Here is a 21,459-nt window from a genome sequence, read left to right as displayed (position 1 = left end):
TTTTTAAATTGTTATTATGATTCTTGAGATTTTGATATTGAGAGTTTTTTTTGTTATTAGGTTGTTAGATTTTTTATTCGAATCTTGTTCTTCTTAATTCATTAAATTATTGTTATTGTGTTTTTTGCTATTGAGATTGTTCTTGCTAATAATTTTAGATATGAATGTAGTAGTATTAATTGGATGATATTTTGAAACTTATATTAGAATATAACTATATTTTGGTGTGTTTATTTATATTTTATTTATTATTTTATTATAAAAGATTATTTCGGTTGAATTATGGTTGGACTGGTTGAACCAATAAATCAATAAACTAGTAGCTAGAGCAGTTTAATGACTACTTCAATTTTTAGAATCTTGATAGAGAGAGATAACTATGAGATGGATCGAAAAAGGGGAAGAAAAAAGGAGAAGGATAGGATTTTATTAGGAAGGGTATTATGGTAATCTCATTTATTTAAGTCTCTATTTTTATTTTAAACTAAATAAGATATAAGATATTGAGACATAATTCAGTCATATATACTTTACACTAAACACAATTTAAACTTAATTTAATCTCTGTTTCTTAATTTCTATTTTCTTTCAAACACTATCTCAGAGACCAAGAGAGGTTGATCCGCTGATAAGAGGAGAGAGAGAGATGAGTGTGTTAAGAATTTGCAATATTTAGAAACAACTTGTTCGAATTTAAAAAAAATTAGCCTAGTCTGATCCGGTTTTTTTAACCGGTCGCGTCACCATTTTTTATTAAAATTGGATGGGTCAGTTCGAGTTCTATCAGGCTGTTTTCGGTTAGAGAGACATGAATACTGAGACATAGACATGATGGTACATGTTTACTATTTCATAAGACACAGATTTTGATGGATACACTGATGCACAAATACGCATTTAGCGTCTTTCCTAAAAGTTGAGACACTAAGATACAATGTATGAGACACAAATATTTACACTTTTATCCTCAATTTTTTAAAATACTTGTTTTATCTTAACCCTAGCCCCTCTTTATCTCCTTTGTTTGCTCCTTCTTCCTCTTTTTTCCCACCTCCCTCCTCCCTCTCTCTCTAACATTGTCCTCTGACTCTCCTTCCATCACCGCTTCCATTATCGCCGCCAGTACCGGTATTGCATTCTCCTTAGTCCTCTCTTCGTCCTCTCATTTTTTCACTCTTTGTTGTGCCTTTTCTCCCTCTACCATGCCAATAACGACGTTGCTAGTGACTCTGTCGTCAACTCTATTTTCATTTGTCACTTCTGACTTGTGATACTGTCGATAATGTGCTGCATCTTGTAGATATGCTCTTTTTTCTTTTTTGTTCATCTTTTTTTTTTATTTTTTATTTTTTCTTCCAGAAATGTTATATATACGTGTGTGAATGAAATATTGTTTGTTGGATGAATTTATATTAGGCTATGATTTTGTAATTTTTTTAACTTTTTTTTTGAAAAAAATAATTTGGTGCAAAAAAGACGAAAGGAATTAAGACAATGAAGACAAAAGATTGACCAGGATAAAATAGTCTTTTTAATATAATTTGTGTTATGTCTATAACAATTGCTAAATATAATTATATTTATGTATAATGCACGTGCCTTGGTGTTCATGTCTTTGTGTCTATGTCTCAATCTTGGAGAGAAATGAACCAAACGCAGCCTTGGGTTTGATGCAAAATGGTCTATTGGGTAGTTCAATCCGATCATATGATCGAATTTTCGGTCGAATTGACCGGATCGATCTAAGTCTAATAATTATGATTAATTCTAAAGGGTAAACTATTAAAATTAAATGGTATTTGAAAGTTCATATCATTGACAAAACAAATCTCAAAAGATACTAATGACAAATAAGTTCTTGAAAGAATTAAAAACACGACAAAAAGAATTAAATATTAAATATATATTCTAAAAAACGAATTTAGAGATCAAATTATGATATAAATTTTTGCAATCATTATTAGAAAAATAAGATATTTTCATCCTTAAAATTTGATAATTTTTTGTCAAGTGAATTTTTTTTTTAAAAAAAATTATTGTGAATGAGCACATTTTTTTTGAAAAATAAAAAGAAAAATTTAGAGATCAAATTTTACTCCGAATTTTTTGTAAAATTTTTAAATATTTATTCAAATATTACCACAAAAATTAGATCTAATGAATAAGCCGTTTGCTAAATATGAAAGTTTTTTTTACTCATAAAAAATATATATAATATTTATTGATTATTTTTATCATATTTTCAAATCATTTTAGAACTATTTTGTCGATAACATTTTTTAAAAGCTTTTTTTAATGAGCGACTGAAATTTTTAAATACCAAATTAATAGTTAACTCTATTCTAAATTACTCAAAAATTTTATTTCATAAATGAATTAGTCCCAACTCATTTACATTAAAAGTATCGATACAAGAAATTTAAATTGAAGAATCTCACATGACCAACAAATTTTTTTAATCAATACTTAGTCAATATTTTACATGTTAAATACTAATAAATATTAAATTTTAAGTGTTAATAGTATAAAAATAAGATAATGCTAGAAATATTGATTAATATTAATAAAGACGATTAGTCTTTAAACATTTTCATTTCAATTTTTTTTAAATTTCATATTTTTATTAAATGATAATAAATTTGATTTGTCTAAATATTTTAATAGAATATAAAACATTATTAATTGGTTTAAAGAAATAAAAAAGTTAGAATCAGTTTAGTAATAAAAATTTATCAAACGTTAAAATATCCAACTAAAAATATCTGAAAATTAATTTGAAATATTACACTTATTTTTTGAATGTGATCAAAATTTATAATTTATATATAAGTTTAAAACACTAGTTAACAAAAAAGAGAGCTTTTGTATATGAAAAAAGATTTTATATACCTAAAAATAAAAAAATAAAAAGAAAAAATTCGAACTCATTTAACTCGAGAATTATACAAATTGAGCTAAATTAACCGATTTTCTAAGCTGACTAATGAGTAGGAGTGTTTGCGGTGCGGTTTGGATCGGTTTTGAGTTAAAAACTCATCCGATCCGAATACTAATTTACTTGCGGTGTGGTTTGGATTGGATAATATTTAAAAAAAAAAAACCGATCCGATCCGATCTAATTTCAAGTGGTTTGAATTGGATTGGATTTGCGGTTTTGTAAATTAAAAAAATTAATACATATAACGAGTCTCAACATCAAATTTTAAATAATTAACAATAACGTAACAAGTCTCAACAATATCTTAAAAAGCCAACGATAACATAACAATAGAAATAAAATTATAGGTTAGTTAAAATAAACAAATAAATAATATTTTGAACATAAAATATTTATTAAATAATAATAATACATGAATAATATAAAAATGTATAACAAATTGAATATATTATAAATATAATTGTAAATATAATAATAAAATAATAATATTATAACACATTGTGCAGTTTGGATTGGATTGGATCGGTTATGAAAAGTAAATCCAAAATCCGATCTGATCCAACGATTTGCAAAAAATAGAATCCAATCAAATCCGAATTAATGCGGTTTTAATCAATTTCGGTTTGAATTAAATTGGATGAACGGTTTAATTTGAATTGGTTTGTATTTGAACACCCCTGCTAACGAGTCATTACTAATTTTGACAGCTCTACCTTTTTTTTGATAAATTAAACACACAATTTTAAGTACCATAACAATTTTTTTTTAAAATTATATCGAAGAGAAAATGTATATTAAATCTTCTCAATAATCCTAAGTCTATATTAAAATAAATTATTAGTAAAAATTAAAACATAATATATATATTAAAAATAAATTAAATATTATATATTTATACACAAATACAATTAATTTTAGTGATTAATTTTTATAATTAATTTTAGTATAATAATAACATTTTGAAAATAAAAAATATTTAATAACAAAAACTTAGATAAAAATAACTAAAATTTATCTTATTTAATATTTATTAATATTACAATAATTAATAAATATTAAATAAAATAAATTCTAACTATTTTTCTTTGCTCTCGCTGGTATTACCGTTTTGGAATCTTATTTCACAATCGCTTATACTTAATTGCATTTGGAAATAAAATATACATTCCACTACAAAATACAGCAATAGCATTTTTCATCACGGGATACATACAATACACTGCAACTGCGAATTATAGGCATTAATAAGTCGAACAAATTCTATCTTTCTCCTCTCTGTTCCGGCGTCAACCCTCCCTTTCCGCAGCTGGGGCAACTCTTTAGCCCGAATCCTTGACAGTCAAAACATCTACAACGAATCAACAATAGAAGCTAATTATTTGATGTTAGGAAAAATAAAATAATATAACACGAGAAAGTATATGCCAGGGAGAATAACTTACTTCCATCTTTCAAATATATTCCCATTCTTCTTATTCTTTCCCGTCCCCTGTCATATACTCCAAAATAAATAATCAGTGTTTGAACGAATTTGTTAAGGAAAAAAAAAATCGAGCAAGGAATGAATAATGTGTTAGGGAAGGAAGGTGGATGTTTAAGGAATGTATATATGTATGACCTTACATCCAGGGCATTCGATGGCTCCTTTTCCGCTACAGGTTTCACAACCTTTAAGTATCTGCGAAATTAAATAGCAGGGAAGATGATTAGTCATTCAGTTGAAAACTTGAAATGATGAAATGAGAGACACGCTGAAGCTGCATCATATACATGGCTTAAGTGGACAGAACTTGATTAAATAGCAGGGCATTTGTTAGTATAAATAAATTTATAATCTAAATGAATGCGAGGCGTGCAGATTAAGAGAAGAGAGCATACGGAATTAAGTGAAAATCCTCCAGATTTAGCAGCAAAGGATGTTGTGATGCATCTTCTGGTGGCTGTGAATGCTTGGGGACCAGCCAAGCTGAAGTTGTTACAGCAGTGGACAGAGATATGTGACATTTTTCTCTTCCCTTTCTCTTCTAGGTAGTTCTATACTCCTTCCTCCTCTCTTATTTTCTTATGGATGGATAACTTGTAGTTCTCTTCCTCATCATTCATTCTCTCTACACGTGTGTGGTGCTTCTTTTTTCTTTTCTATTATTATTATTATTATTATTATTATTATTAATTTTTATTATTTTATCAAAAGTTTATGGCGCTTCATTATTTTATGCATTTTAAAATATTAAAATATTATTTGGATTAGAAACAGTTTCTTTCTAGTTTTTTCCCCTTATGTAGGACTAATATTTGGACCTTCTTATAACACAGTAATTGATCTGGTATAAAATTTGAACTTGGCTCTGGTAAAAAAGTAGTTACCTTTCCAAGAAGGGATTTAGCAAAGGCTTTCTACTTATAGACGAATTCAGTATTATTAGTTTTAATTATTTTATTAATAATAAAAATAACAAGTATAATACATAAAGCTCAGCTCAGGGGAAACAAAAAATATAGCGATGGCTAATTTTACGTGGCCGCAAAACAGAAGAAATATTGGTAATTGACCAATTGGTGAGATTAATCAGGGTGGAAACTGGAGAGTGGAGAGTCCAAACTGCAAAAGCATTAATAGGAGCGAGAGCTGAAACTTGTTTATTTATTTGATTTTGATTCTGATTGTATAATATAATTTTGAATTGGGCGACAAAGATAAGAGAAGATAAAAGAAGAGTGATGAGTGTGGATGATGGCGAAACCGGAGAATATTGAATTGGGGGTCAAGAAGACGGGATCATCGGTCTACGCTCAATGCAATTCAGCAAAAGTGCACCCTTCCAATGATCCCGAATCGGATCCTGATTCCTTAGCCCTCGAGAAATTCAGGCTCTATGAAACCAGAGCGGTACCTACCTACCCCTTCTATTTTTCCCCATTTTAATTCAATTCAATTCAACCCTAGAAATCAATAACTGTTTCATTTGATATACTATCAGCGGTTCTACCTGATCGGGAGTGATCGCCACAAGAGGTTCTTCCGAGTACTGAAAATCGATCGATCAGAGCCCTCTGATCTGAATATCAGCGAAGACCCTGTCTTGTATTCCCCACATGAAATCAAAAGCCTCCTTCAGCGTATTGCCGAAGGCAATAGGGCCACCGGCGGCCTCACTTTCGTCGCCAAGGTCTTTGGAATTGCCGGTTTGTCCATCTTCATACCCATCTATCTATCTATCTGTGCCGTATATGCTTCATTTCCGCCAGTTATATTGATTTCATTCCTTCTTGTGTAGGGTGCATTAGGTTTCTGGAATCCTATTATTTGATTCTTGTTACTAAGCGTAGACAAATTGGTTCCATATGTGGTCATGCTATCTATAGCATCAGAGAAAGTCAATTGATTACAATTCCGCATGTTACAATTCAATCTGACGTAGCTCACTCTAAAACTGAGCAAAGGTAATTGGCCTAGCTAACTTCAGGTATAGTTTGCTTCTCTGCATTCAGAATCCAAAACAAGTGAAACATCATCTTCTCACTTCCGCAGGTACAAAAAGCTTCTCTCCAGTGTCGATTTGACGAAGGACTTCTTTTTTAGTTACACTTACCCTATTATGCAAAGTTTGCAAAAGAATGTCTCGACTGATCCAGATGGAGGGATGTCGTATGATAATATTTTCGTTTGGAATGCTTATTTAACACAAGCAATCAGATCAAGATGCAACAACACCATTTGGACCATAGCTTTAGTTCATGGCCATTTTAGGCAGGTATGTTTTGTTATTTCTCGAATGTTTGTATAAGCTTATTTCAAGGATGTATTTTCATTCAGGATTCCATGATAAATTTGATAATATCTATAAATAAACTACCTACTACTAAAACAAGATGAGAATTGTTACTAACTTACTACTAAAGCAAATAAATTCTGGTTCTGCATCAAAGGTATGGTAGATAGGTTTATAGTTCCTTAGGATATAGCAGGTTAAGGTTCATTATCTTGAAAATTTTCCCTCTTCTCAAATTTAATCAGACAGCAGCTTTGGACATTGAGCTCTTGAAGACTCTTTGGAAGCTGTTTTTTAGACTCCTTTGAAATAAATGCAAGACATAAGGGTAAAAAATGTTTTCCTGTTTGACTTATTTATGATTTTAAAAATTGGCAGGCTCGCCTATCAATCTTTGGAAGGGACTTCGGTGTTACCTTGATTTCTAGACGTTCTAGACATTTTGCAGGCACACGGTATGTACTTGTTTGGATACTTCATTCATGTTGAACCTTTTGTGGTATTTATTCAGATATCATGGAATCATTTTGGACTTTTGGTAATTCAAATATGATCATTATTCCATAAGCTTTCATGATTTGGTTTGAATTTGTTCCTGCTAAATTTGTGGCCATATATGATTGTTATAATATCATATGATATGATGTTGTTGGTCTCCCTCTTTGAGTTCAAGGTTAATGGAAATCTTTGTTTATGTTAAAAACACTCCCAACTTTTCATCTTATTACTATAGTAATTTTCTGTAGCACTCGAGTCACTGGAACTAAACAGTAGTGGTTGATAGGTTAGCTAATAGTTATAATTCAACCAGAAGTGAACAATGCTGATTAGAGGCTATGTGGAGCTATATAAACTGCTTCTGGGGTTGGTAAGGACAGTACAATGTTTCGATATAGAACTGTGCAGGTACAGGGTATCCTTATAAGCCTTGGTCCTATTCTACACACCGATATGCAAGTTGATAAAGCATAAGGAAATATATTGTGATCCTATCATGTGTCTTATCAATTGGCTGGATTAGACAAGTGTGACAAAACTAATCGTTTAGAATGAACTTGTTATACATTTGGTACCACAACTGTTATCTCTGTTGTTCAGCTCTATAGGGGTGTGATAGTCGCAAAATTAGGAAGCATGTTGACACGAGGGGTTTATTCGACTAAACCTCATCATATGAGTGCAGTATGTGCTACATCCTTGGTTGGGCTTGTGTCCGAGAATCGATGTTCCCAAATTCGTTGCACTTGTGTGCTACTTCAATTTGCAGTTTGCATAAACATTATTTCCCTCTTATATCATATTAAGTGATGAGTTACTTTTATTATTCTCTTCTTTTTCAAAATCAATCTTTTTGGATAAAATAAACAGTTTATATTAAGTTTTACCCCCCATAGGCAATTATGTGTTGTGATTTGTCCAGGGAAGGATTGAAGGAGGAGGAGCAACAAACCAGGTTAGCCTCTTATTCTATCTTTGCAATGAATACCTCTATAAGGTCTCCTTTATTGGAGAGTTTGGGGAGATTTTCTTTGTTCGTCTTCCTTGTATATCCAAAATCCTCATTTTATTCAAACCTCTTCTGTTCAAGACAGCCCTTATCTGATGTCAGTTCTGTCATTGGCACTTACCTTGTGCATGCTCTCCTTTTCGGTCCCTACTGATGTATTTTCTCTTTTAATTGGTCTTACTCTTATCCATTGCCTTGGTCATATAATTATCTGTAATCTGTTTCAAAGCAACATGCACCTTGCTATTTATTTATCCTGAAGTTCTGTCTTGTTGGCTACTTACCTTTATTGTCTTTCATATTCATCTCACTGTTTTCTTTGCTAGGTGAATGTCCTTTGGAACTTATTAGGCAATACTTACTATTATTTTCTGAATCCTCCTCCTTCTTTTCGTACAGCAGGTTTAACACCCCCTTTTTCTTTCCTTCCCCCTTCTCCAATAACTCTATTCTTTAATTGGTTTGCCAATATGTCCCTGTGGTTTGCATTTGGCGTGGTCTGGTACTTCCTAATCCACACATGAAAATTTACCCTCATTAATGGTATAAGTCTTTAATGACTTGTTTAGCTTTGGGGGCCTTTGTTGTGAATATGCGGTTTTCTGGTCAAACTTGTTTTTGTCTCCCCCCCCAAAACCCCAACTAACAAACGCACCCAACCGAACCCCCTTTCTGTTATCGTAGGTTTCCGAGAGATATGCGCTCTAGCTGTTTGGACAATGATGTTAGATATTGATCATAGTTATTTGTATGCTTGATTAGTTATAGGTTCCGGGTTGTCTTGCGTCATAATCTTAGTTGAGAGTTTGTTGCATTGTATAATTTTCCCTATTTTTATTATGGAAGTGTGCAATCTATTCGATAACAAATAAGAAGCTATAAACTCTCATATCTTTAGTGTTCTTTGGTATATTATCCGTAGGGTATGAGTATTAGAGTGGTTGCACCATAAATTGTAATCTGTTAGTGGAATATTTTTTTCTCTTTGTTCTTGTTTTCTTCATATCTATCACTATGTGCTTTTGTTGGATTGTAATATACAGCAGTAGTTAGCAATGTTTCATGTTTGTCAGTCCCATGATACTATTTGATTTTACATTGTGGTCTCTCTGGAAAAATAATAATACCTACCTAGGTTTATTTTTTGTCTTAAATTGTTTCTGCAGTTACTTGAAAAGGGGGGTGAATGACCGCGGGAGAGTTGCTAATGATGTTGAGACAGAGCAGATTGTCCTTGATGAAGAAGCTGGCTCTTGCAAGGGTAAAATGAGTTCAGTTGTGCAAATGCGAGGGTCAATACCACTTTTCTGGTCACAAGAAGCTTCGAGATTTAGCCCTAAGCCTGACATAATCTGTACGAAGATAGTTGAGTTGTTGAATTGCTTATTATTATCCATCTCTTTTTTAAGTTTTTATCCCCCCCCCCCCCCTTGTTTTGACTTCAGTGCAGAGGTATGATCCAACATATCAGGCAACAAAATTACATTTTGAAGATCTTGCTAAGAGATATGGCAATCCGATTATTGTGCTTAATTTGATTAAGGTAACTCTTTTTAATGAATTTGTGTGTTTGTTCAAACAAAAATAAACAATGGAAAGGGTGAATAATAGTTACCCAGTATTTTTATGGATTGTACTATGAATCATCTTTTAACTGATTCACGTCATGGGATAAGGCTCTGTTCTTCTTCTTCTTGTTATTGTTCTCTGAATCATAGTTATGGGAATTCTGTATGTTTTCCTTTGCATTTTCCTTTGTTGCTTTTTTATTATTTAGTAGTTGTTAGGGGATATTCCTGATTCTATTGCTCTTTTTTCCCCTTTATCAGTACATTCTTTTATTGAAAAAAAATCTCATGAGGTTTTGAATGATTCCATTGCAATTTTGCACAAATTATTTGGTAAACTCTATTAATTGGATATAATACTGGCTGTTCTACATAATTTTTCTTCTTTTATTAATGAACTTTTTACGAAAAGAAAAGTACATTTTTGTAGCTCATGTAAATTACAAAATGCAGACAGTTGAGAAACGACCTCGAGAAATGATGCTTAGGCGTGAATTTGCAAATGCTGTTGGGTATCTGAACCAAATTCTACCTGCGGAAAATCATCTTAAATTTATTCACTGGGACTTTCACAAGTTTGCAAAGAGGTGAGCATTCTAGGTTTGTTCTTTTTGTTCTGCAGTATTGTTGTCTCCATTTCACCTGACAATTCTCTATTCTTCCCATATGTTTTCAAAGCAAGTCCGCCAATGTTTTGGCAGTTTTAGGAGCTGTAGCAAGCGAAGCACTTGAATTAACAGGCTTTTACTACAGTGGTAAACCCACCATCATAAAGAGGACCAACAAGAGCAACAGAACAAGTTCAGGGATGTACGTTCCAGCTTTCAGTCTGTTACCAAATATTCATTCTTTCGCTTGTTTTCTAATGTTCAAGTTTTTGTTGAATTTTAACCATAACTGTGAAAGATTATATATATTTGGTGATTACTTTTCGTCATGTTTTTATAGGGATGCTTCACTTAGAGATCTTAGAGCTAGTTCTGGTGACCTTACAAGAATTGGAACTGCAAGTGAAATGCTAAATTCTCTGGTCATTCGAGACAGAGAAAATGATGCGAGCCATCAGAACCAAAAGACGAGTGCTAGTGGTGATGCACCACGCTATCAGAGTGGAGTTCTACGTACCAACTGCATTGATTGCTTGGACCGTACAAATGTTGCCCAGTATGCTTATGGACTTCAAGCTTTAGGACGCCAGCTCCATGCAATGGGTTTGACTGATGTGCCAAAAGTGGATCCTGATAGTAGTATTGCTGCTGCACTAATGGACATGTATCAAAGTATGGGAGATGCACTTGCACAGCAATATGGCGGTTCTGCAGCTCACAATACTGTATGGCATATTTGTGTGATTCAAAATTCATGTTATCTGTTTAACAAATGTTTGATTTATTTAGTGCCCTCTCCTGCTGCTTTTACTATATATGTTCTTTTTGGCGATTGTAGGTGTTTCCTGAAAGGCAGGGAAAATGGAAAGCAACAACACAATCAAGGGAGTTTTTAAAATCTATAAAACGATACTATAGCAATGCATATACTGATGGTGAAAAACAAGATGCAATAAACTTGTATTATTCTTTCCTCTTATTTCATCTTAATGATCTTCTTGTCCTTTTATAGAGGGGTTTCATAACTCATTTATAAGAAGATTTGATAATTTTAGGGTCTAAATGTGTTAGTCTTGTCTTCTATTTCCAGATTTTTAGGTTACTTCCAACCACAGGAAGGGAAACCTGCTCTGTGGGAGCTTGATTCGGATTATTATCTCCATGTATCTGGTATTGGGGATGATCTGATTCCTGAGAGTTGGTAAGTCCTCCTTGTTTGCAGAATTGATCCCTGACATGTTTTATATGAAGTTAGATATGGCATTGGTTTTATCATTAATTATATGTTTATATAATGTTCATTTCTCTTTCTCAATCTCCAATTCTCTGAGTTTTTGCAGTTGTGAACTGAATGCCAAGCCTGCCGGAAGTAATGGAATGACATTCACACCTATACCAGCTTGCAGAGAAGACTTCTGCCGCATAAAATTGACTTCATTTGACAAGTTGATTGAAAAGACCTGTAGCGCCATTAAAAATGTAAGGCTTTGCAGTGAACCTGATCAAAGACCAGGTGGTGTCTCTGGAAGCAGCGGTGTTGCACCTGATGCAGCGTAACTCCCTTAGATGACTTACTGCTTTTTTTTTTCTCCTGATTATAGAGAACTATTGGTTTATTTTTACCATGCATGTGAATACTAGCCTTTGTCTTGCCATATTTATTCTTGCACCAGTTTCCTATAGCTCTGCTTCTTGTTTATTTATTATAATGGTAGTTGATATTGCCCTTTCCCTCCTTAACTTAATTGTATTGTATTTAATTACTAATTCAGTAAATGCAGTCAGCATGCTGTATTGTCCTGTGATATTTCTCCTTGAAATGACCTTTTCTCTCAACTCTATTGCCTTTTACATTTCTAATTATTAGCCACTTGAGTAGTTTGTTAAGATCAGTGCAATAATTGTTCGAAGATAAAGCCACTAGGAGTGGTTTAGTGATGAAGGGTTTGGATAGCATGCATAAGGTGTTAGGTTCAAGCCTCCTCACCATTAATGTATAACTGGCAAATTTGTTTGAAGATAGTCTCTCTCATCTGTTTGTTTAGAGCCTTAATTCTAGAGTGAAGTAAATAAACTTAGTTCCAATTTCAGCCACCTGATCCAGCTCTGTGTATTACTATATTGGGAGACAAATTATGGGTGGTGTTTCTGACCGATGGAAAATGCAATATGTTTTCTGTGCATGTGATAACTTACTTGATATTGGTTGAGTTGCACATTGCCTGTTGAATTTCTTCTCTGGATTTTTCTGTCACTGATTCTGTGTACCTTGTCCAGTGAGATACAACTTAAAAGCCCCAATTGGCTTTTTGGCCAGAGAAAGTATGAAGAAAGCTCCTCTGCTGCAAAAGCTACTACTCGTGAAATTGACATTGAAGGATCTCAGGTTAATGGCTTTTGCAACTTGAATTGGCTTTCATCTAGCAGTGATATGAATGAAGAGGATGTTTTTCAAAGGTGTGTATTTTAGATGTTGGTTTTCCTTTGAAATCTTTGACGCACTGTATAGACAGATATAGATAGAATTCTGAACTATTATTCTGTGCGATTTGCCATAACCGTGTAGCACTTGGTTTCAAGTAGGATAGAATCTCCTTTCTAATTCTTTTAAGGTTGTATATGATGCCTTAGTTTTTTTTTTTTTTTTTTTGGGTCTATTAATGATGCTTTCTGTGTACTTTTAATTTTCAAAGGTACCTCACAATGACCTCGGCGAATGAGGCCAACGGCTGGTATGGAGGTACCCTCCTTGGTGATCAAGATGAAAGCAGTGAGATATATAAACATTATGCTGATCTGTGCCAGGTATTATGCTCAAACTACCTTTCGAGTTTCGACCATATGGATATGATATCTCTCACATGAGAAATAATGAACATGCATCAATGCAGGGACCTTCATTGGAACTCTTCCAAAATGACCCAGAGAGAGAGCAACACTATGCAAATGCTTTGAGCACAAGTTCATTTGAAATTCTAAATGATGGTGCCATTGCCGTGGAAATGGAAGCAGCTCTAAAGGAGTATGAACATGTTGGGACTGACCTTGGAATCATTCCCACATCTTGTAAATTCTTCGCTGATGATCCAAGCTGGTTGACCAGATGGTTAATTGGGGAAGAAAAAGTACCTAGGGTATCGTGAGTCCTTTTTTTTATAGTAGGATATCACGAGTCCTTTTTATGCCATGTAACACCAAGTTTTATTACAGTTTTTCGGAAATTATTAATTCCTTCAATAGCGTTGGTTACAACGTCCAAGTTGATTCCCATGTACCATATGTAAAAATCATAACATCTATATTATCTATTGTAATAGTATATATGTATAAGATTTAGATAGGAAAATGCTATTTGTCAAGTTTATCCTTTAATTAATTTTTAAAACTAATTTATTTTATTATATTATTTTTTTAATTTTTATTTAATCGTATTTCCTAATTTTAGGAACTACTAACACTGTTATTTAATTTAAATTTTGAAATATAAATGCTTAACACCGATGAGTAACTACTTTTTTATATTTTACATTTTTAAAAAAAAAATTATTTTCTGTTTTAGTTTTTTTTATTATTATTCACGAAAATTTTGGCACTTTTTATTCACAAAATCTGTAACTTCAATTTTTTTATTCCTTAATTTCATGAAGAACGTGTTCCTTGCAGGTATTAATAGAAGTTAATATTCAACATTATATTAATATTTCAAAGCGTTGATGGTATGTCTTGTGTGATTATTTTGTTTGTTTTTTATTATTTTATATATATTCATAAGCTCATTTTTTATAATATGGTATGTTGGTGTTTTGAATGAAAATGGATGTTTTTGGTGTATTTATATGTAGGTGGACGTATTAGATGTGTAGCATCAATATGTGGGGGGTGTGCTGATGCAGCACGTGTAGGGTGAGCTGGCAATATGTGGGAGGCGTGTTGCTAACGTGGCAATGTGTGATTCGAGGGCACCTTCAACATGTGGGGGCGTGTTGCTGACGTGTCATTCTGTGATTCGATGGTGATGCAACACGTGGTGTACATGTTGAGTGCTCTGCCTATATAAGGCCAAGTTCGATACCATTTCATTGCGAAGAGAAAAGTTGTTTGAGTGTGTTTCTGGTGTGATAGAAGGTACCACAAACTTGCTAGTGTATCACAACGGTGAGATTATACGGAATACTCATGAAGGAGCGAGGTTTGTGTGTCAGAATCCGTTTTCGTTTGTGGTTCCATGCACCATGACGTTCATGAAGTTTCAGAACGATCTTTGTCAAAGCATGGAGAACGGTATGTTGAGGAGAGTGAGCAGTATTTTGTACCGAAATTTTGTTATAGTTTTTGGTGGTCGAATACAGTTTGATATTATGCCGATCATTGACGAAGAAAGTATGCAGAATATGATCCAAATTCACCGACAGACTCAGGTGCGACAGCCACAGATTGAACTGTATGTTGAGTTTGAAAACGTAGAGGCAGATGAGATTTAAAATGATTCAGATATAGAGAATGATAGAGCTACAGTGTACGAAAGAATGAACACTGACAGTGAAAACGACTTCGAAACTACTTATGAAGCTGGCGACGAAGACGAGGATGGTGATGTGGGAGTTGAGGCAGCAGCGGAGAATGTAGTGGTTCCTCCTGCAGTTAGTCAACCGATGGACGTTCCACCCTTTATGCGTAACTTAGATCTTGACGCAATGCATGCACCGGAATTTCCGGAATATACAAACATAGGTATGTGATGAGTGAATAATACGTTTTTCTTAATTTATATTTTGGATGGATAAATGAATGATGATTTCTGCTTTTTGTAGGTGTTATTGATCCTGAGGACGGAGAGTTCAAGATTGGAATGGAATATAATTCTAGAAAGTCGGTCGTCGCAGCAATTAAAAGTTACATTATCTGTAAATGAGTCAACTACAATGTGTATGAGTCTGAGCCACAGACGTTCTATGCAAAATGCAAGACGTATGAGCAAAGGTGCGATTGGCTTATCCGAGCCAGCTTGATACAGAAAAAAGGTTGTTGGGAGATACGCAAATACAACGGTAGACACATGCGCACCATGGGAACGATTTCACAGGATCATTCCAAGTTAGACTTGGATACAGTTGCTGAGGCTATAAGGCCATTGGTTAAGATCGACCCATCCATCAAGGTGAAATTTATAATTGTGAAAGTCCAGTCAAGGTTCAACTACACCATCAGTTACCAAAAGTCTTAGTTGGCAAAGCAGAAGTTCATAACCAAAGTTTTTGGTGGTTGGGAAGATTCTTATCAGTCATGGTTCGGAAGATGCTTGCCTCAATTGTCCAAATAGAAACACGACCTTTGTACAATGGGAGTAAGGAGGCGAATAGTGTCAGGATACTTCATCGCGTATTTTGGAATTTCAACCCGTGAATTTGAGCATTCAAGCATTGCAAGCCTCTAGTTCAGGTTGACGTCACACACCTTTACGGAAAATACAAAGGTGTACTTTTGGTTGCTGTTGCACAAGATGGTAACCAAAACATTGTGCCTATCGCTTTGGCCCTAGTGGAGGGGGAGACCGCTGATGCGTGACATTTTTTCTCAGTAATTTACGAAGGCATATTGTTAGAAGAGATGGTGTGGGTATAATCTCAGATTGACATGAGTCAATTCGAGCAGTAGTAAATCGTTTCGGAGGTGATTGGCAACCTCCAAGAGCATGGTGGGTGTTTTGTATTAGGCACATCGGTAGCAACTTCTTAAGGGTATTCAAAGTTCCGCACTTGCAAAAATCTATGGTCAACATTGAGTATTCAAGAACGGTAGAGGAGTACAACATCAACTATAAGAGGTTGCAAGAGTGAGGCGAGGCATATGCCCGGTGGTACGATGCCATTGGACTTAAACACTGAGTATTGGCATTTGACGAGGGACATCGATGAGGCCACATGATGACAAACATTGTCGAGTGCATTAATTCAGTGCTGAAGGGTGCCCGAAACCTCCCTGTTTTAGCGCTCGTCCGAGCAACATATTATCGGTTAAATGAGCTATTTACGTGGAAGAGTGCCGAGGCTCACGATCGCAAGTGGGCTGGATTTACTTTCTCTGCCTTTGCACAACAGTGGATAGAAGCAAATATGCAAGGTGCTGGAAATATAGTTGTACACCGGTTTGATAGACGAAACGAGGTGTTTAAGGTGCGTGAAATGCCCAATGGAAAGGTGTTGGCAGTTGATCTTGTGCGGTGGATGTGTGACTGTGGGCACTTTCCGGTGGAATGACTACAATGTCGACATGTTATTACTTGCTGTGCCAACCAGTGACTCGACTGACAGCTGTATGTGAATGATGTGTACAAGATGACAGAAGTTCGTAAGGTCTACAGATTTGAGTTCGTACCATTAGGAAATCCGGAGACATGGCCTGCTTATCCGGGACCGACATTGGTCGCTAACCCCGTCTTGTGACGAACGTCAAAAAGTCACCACAAATTGACCCGATACCTCAATGAAATGGATTCATGAGAAATGTGTGGTCCTCAGATATGCCATCTCTGTGGTAGACAAGGTCATAGTTGAAATCGGTATCCTCAGCGTGCTTGACCGAGTGGAATTGGTGATGATGCTGAACCGAGTGGAGTTGGTGATGATGTTGGACCCTTGATCTTTGTTGGTCGTTGTGTTGTATGTTTAAGGTTAATTTTATCAGTTAATGTTTTTTAAGTTTGTTGTGTTCGTATTTTTAAGTTACTTTCATCAGTTTATGTCTGTGTGCGTCATCGTGTTTGTATTATTAAGTTATATGTTAACTTCTGTAAGTTATTACAGTTGACAGTTTCTGAGATGATAATTTTCAATTTCATACAATGGTCTTACAAAAAGTTAATTAAAAATTACATTAACTTAATTTCGAAACTATAATTTAAAGTTCGATAAGGTAAACTTACAAAACATTAATTAAAAACTAAGCTTAATTACTAAATCTCTGCTTACTTCTTTCGAATCATCCAATCAAGTCCCTTGACCATCATGCCCTGATCGAATGCGACAGAGTAAACCTATCAGGTAGATTCCTTTCTGTCCGTAGGTTATACGGATGATCTTGTACTGACTCACCGATATTTGGGGTAGCCGATCCAACTGCCTTTGCCGGAGCAAATGTACCAGGGTATCTGGTAGACTAAGACGAGCAAAGTCGAAAACCATATGCAAAGCAAAGAAACCACTCTGTCGGAAATCACATGACAACCGCCCTGAAGTGCGACCAGAAGCAGACCTCTGTCGACCAGACTCTCCTGGTGTAGGGATAGTGCTGAAATGACCATAATTTGCAAAATGACTAACACTAGTATCGACCCACTGTTGTATATGATGATCCCCATCCCGATCAACGGAAATCAGCAATGGGATCTGCGGAAAGCCAGCCCATTGTTGTCCGGGCGGAATGTGCTGTGTGGGATGAATGTGGCGGCTTGACTGACTCTGGCGGTTATGCTGACTTTGTCAACTGCGATGGCTGGGGTCGCTAGACTGGCCGACGTGACTATGCTGACTGTATTGGCTGCGACGACTGGGCTCGGTGTGGTCGCTGGACTGGTTGTGCCGACTGTGTTGACGGTGGTCTAGTTGTGGAAGATAATAGGAAAATGGTTCAAACACTGCATACTGAGGTGGTCCCTGGGGTGTTGGTGGCTAAGGTGGATGCTGAGGAACTTGCTCCGACAACATCAGCAGATTCCCGTGCGACCCCCACGTATTAATCATAGTACTCAGCTGACGGTCTAAAGTCCCAAGTTGGAAGGGGGTGCCCATCCCGCAACCGAGTGTTACGACGGATATCCCATTTCGCTATCCACCCTGCATGTAAAACTCTCTAGTCATGAAGCTGCACTCCGCGAAGAGTCATGCAATGCTTTTCTAGTGGAATGACTCTTGTTTTTTCCGGGGCGGGTTGTGCATACCCGAACTAACGCATCACTCGGTTCGCAAAGTGCCATTTGATACACTCGAATGACAATAATGGAGCAACAGTGTCACACACTTCAAGGTGTCCATGTAACTCGTTGGGTATGATCACTTCTTCGTACAGCTGTCACACAAACTGCAACATGTTATTAGAAAATTAGAACCCTGATATTAATGTTGGATATTAACACACACAAAGTAAAAACATTTACCTCTTTCATGTAGTCTATTTCCTGCCTAAATGTTGCCGTGGCCTTCGATAACCACGCGGTGGTTCATTCGGAATGACTCCACTTGAAATATGTAACATTAAAAAAAATTAAAAATTGTGCCGTCAAACAAATATGCATCGTCAATAGAATACACAATTAAAATAGGAACTGTTACCTCCGAGCAACCGATACGTCAGCCGCTAAAAGGTACTGCCTCGATACGAACACAATACACGATATTTTCTCCCATGCTCAAACTTAGTGTTACTATGTTATTATTTCTTGAATTGCACCTTTTAATAGTTTAATTTAATTTGTGCTAGTAAATTTTGGAGTAACTTTGGATATTTTATGCCTAAGAACTTTAAGATTATTCAAATGTGAAAGAATATTTCTATCATGCAAATGTGATATTTTTTATTTTTTCTTATGCAAGTTGAGCCTTTTAGTCTTTTTTTTTAAGATTAATTTTGAATTTTTGTATTAAAATTTGGATTGTGTGCTATTTATAGAGTTGGATTTTTCTTTTAAATTGAACTATAATTATTGAGTATTTCTGAAATTGTACAAAAAGATTATTACCTTTTGAGGTAAGAACTTGTTTTATGCAGAAATAAATTTAACAAGACAACACAAAATAAATCTTGAAAGTTTGTTCAGTGTGTTTCAAGTCAATTAAATGACGAACAATGACGGACCAACATTCTACGTGTTCTCTTCTCCTTCCTCCAACACATTTCAGCAGGTGAGGAAAAAAATCACTTTCCTCATCGTAGCATTGGAATGCGTTGGAGGAAGGAGAAGAAAACACGTGGAATGTTGGTTCTCCCTTGCCCGACAGATACTGTGGCATTTGCAGAGTGATATGAAATGTAGACAAGACTCTAGTTTATTAATTAGAGTTAGCTTTGCATATAATAATAATTCTTGAGCTCATTTTTTAAATAAAAAATGGTGTTGGCTTCAAAATTTTATGAGACTTATCATAATAATAAATAGAACAACAAAAATAATAGATAAAAAATATGAGAATTTTTTATTCAACAAAAAAATGAGCTTAAGAATTACTATTATATTCAATTTTATTAAAATTGGAAACATTCTTACTTATTTATTATTATTAAAATAAAAATTATAATAATAAAACATCGTAATATTAAAACAAAAATTATTATTATTATTATTATTATTATTATTATTATTATTATTATTATTATTATTATTATTATTATTATTATTATTAACAACGAATGTTATAGCATTAAACATGACCTTAATCTTTTAAAGATCAAATATATTATTATTATTATTATTATTATTATTATTATTATTATTATTATTATTAAACCATAATATTAAATAGACCACAATAATTTGATTATTATTATCTGCAAAAATAAAATTGTTCTTATTAGCATAAGCAATAACAACAATATCAACTTAACAACTCAATATATTTATTAATAACATTAATATTTTAATTTAAAAATACAAAAAAAGTTTTTATTACGTCAACAATAACAGTAGAATATTTAAAATTAAACATATAGACTTTTAATTATATTTAACATAAGAAATTGAATACTCAACAATAAAAATATATTTTTTTACTATTCACACTAATCGAATAATATATATATATATATATATAAAATGAAATATAGCTAGTGAGAATAATTTGGCTGTGTCAAAAGCTTATTTGAAAAAATTTGGGGAAACGGTGAAAAAACGTTTGAAAATATTATTATTATTATTATTCATGGTGTTTATGTAATAATTCTTATTATTAATTTTTTTTGTTAGTCCCACACATTCACAAAGAAAGAAAAAGATTAGTTTCTATAACTTAAATTTGGCCCACATTTTATATCACTCTACAAATGTTACATCATTTGTCGGACAATAACGGACCAACATTCTATGTGTTCTTTTCTCTTTCCTCCAACACATTTCAGCAGGTGAGAAAAAAATCACTTTTCTCACTGTAACATTGGCCTTAACATTTAACTAAGATGCAAAAAAATATAATTATGATACTCCAAATGACTTGACTTGTGTGTAACACCTAATTATGCAACCACTGTATTTAAGATCTAAGAAAATATTATTTCAATATCACTTTTTATAGAGTAAAGTACTAACTCGGTCCCTGTCCATTTCCCTGAATGACAACGCGACCCTTAACCAAAAACGCTATCTATTTTGGTCCATGACCCTGTGCTCCGTCTGCCAACACGGTCCTTCTGTCACTTTCACGGCGAAAACTCGACGAAAATTGCTGACCCTGTGCTTCGTCTGCCGATGCGATCCTTCTGTCACTTTCGCGCCTTATATGTTATCCCCTAAAGACTCCTTGACCCTCTAACACAATTATATTCTAAACCCTAGCAGATGACTCTCTTCTCCATCAAGGCAGGGGTGAGTGGTGAAAAGCTTGGTGACAAGGTTGCTGACGAAGCTTCTGACAGAGACATAGATGGTTGTTGGACGGCGCTATTGACGGAAGTTGAACGGTTCAGCACATAGCATTAATTGCTGAGGTTGATGTCATTACTATCCCTTTCACTGTTTTGCTTGTGTGCAGTCCTCATTCTACAATTGTTGTTTGCATTCAGCCGTGGTGGGGTAGAGAGAGGTTAAAATATTGTTTCTGTTGCCATATCCTAGGAGTTTTATGTATTTAAATAAGATGAAAGTGTAGAGATATGTTAAAAAATTATTCAAAGTTGGAATAGATTATTAGGATTGCCTGTTTAGATTGATGTAAGATTGAAGAAACTATGTTGTGTGTTTAAATTTTTTAATTAGGGGTTAACAAAATTTTTTTGCACTTTTTCAGATGTCTGAATGTCTGATAACCCCTGTATTTCACCATGGGGGAAATTTCAACAAGGATAGTGAAGGAATTTTTAG

At 34.3% G+C, this 21,459-nt stretch overlaps 2 protein-coding genes across 3 annotated transcripts; one reads left to right on the top strand and one right to left on the bottom strand.

Annotated features, from left to right (window-relative positions):
- Window positions 1–4,057: 4,057 nt before the first annotated feature.
- Window positions 4,058–5,039, bottom strand: LOC112735782 (uncharacterized). Its single transcript, XM_025785283.3, has 4 exons — window positions 4,817–5,039; window positions 4,557–4,616; window positions 4,381–4,427; window positions 4,058–4,286 (listed from the first exon to the last, which is right to left on the bottom strand). Exons 1-4 carry the CDS (start codon window positions 4,940–4,942, stop codon window positions 4,199–4,201), a joined length of 321 nt encoding a protein of 106 aa, XP_025641068.1. The 5' UTR covers window positions 4,943–5,039; the 3' UTR covers window positions 4,058–4,198.
- Window positions 5,040–13,740, top strand: LOC112737437 (phosphatidylinositol-3-phosphatase SAC1). Of its 2 annotated transcripts, XM_025787342.3 has the most exons (17): window positions 5,040–5,828; window positions 5,920–6,124; window positions 6,217–6,382; window positions 6,471–6,693; window positions 7,090–7,166; window positions 8,132–8,164; window positions 9,385–9,572; window positions 9,664–9,761; window positions 10,240–10,373; window positions 10,465–10,596; window positions 10,735–11,119; window positions 11,233–11,354; window positions 11,485–11,595; window positions 11,735–11,947; window positions 12,672–12,851; window positions 13,088–13,199; window positions 13,286–13,740. In XM_025787342.3, exons 1-17 carry the CDS (start codon window positions 5,670–5,672, stop codon window positions 13,535–13,537), a joined length of 2,790 nt encoding a protein of 929 aa, XP_025643127.1. In that variant the 5' UTR covers window positions 5,040–5,669; the 3' UTR covers window positions 13,538–13,740. The 2 variants fall into 2 exon arrangements, with proteins under 2 accessions (XP_025643127.1, XP_025643128.1); XM_025787343.3 differs by lacking the exon at window positions 8,132–8,164.
- The last annotated feature ends 7,719 nt before the right edge of the window (window positions 13,741–21,459 follow it).

The sequence above is a fragment of the Arachis hypogaea genome, chromosome 13 (assembly GCF_003086295.3).
Source record: "Arachis hypogaea cultivar Tifrunner chromosome 13, arahy.Tifrunner.gnm2.J5K5, whole genome shotgun sequence".
NCBI classification, from domain to species: domain Eukaryota; kingdom Viridiplantae; phylum Streptophyta; class Magnoliopsida; order Fabales; family Fabaceae; genus Arachis; species Arachis hypogaea.
The sequence above is the reverse complement of the archived record's forward strand: the minus strand, read 5'-3'. Positions and strand labels throughout refer to the sequence as shown.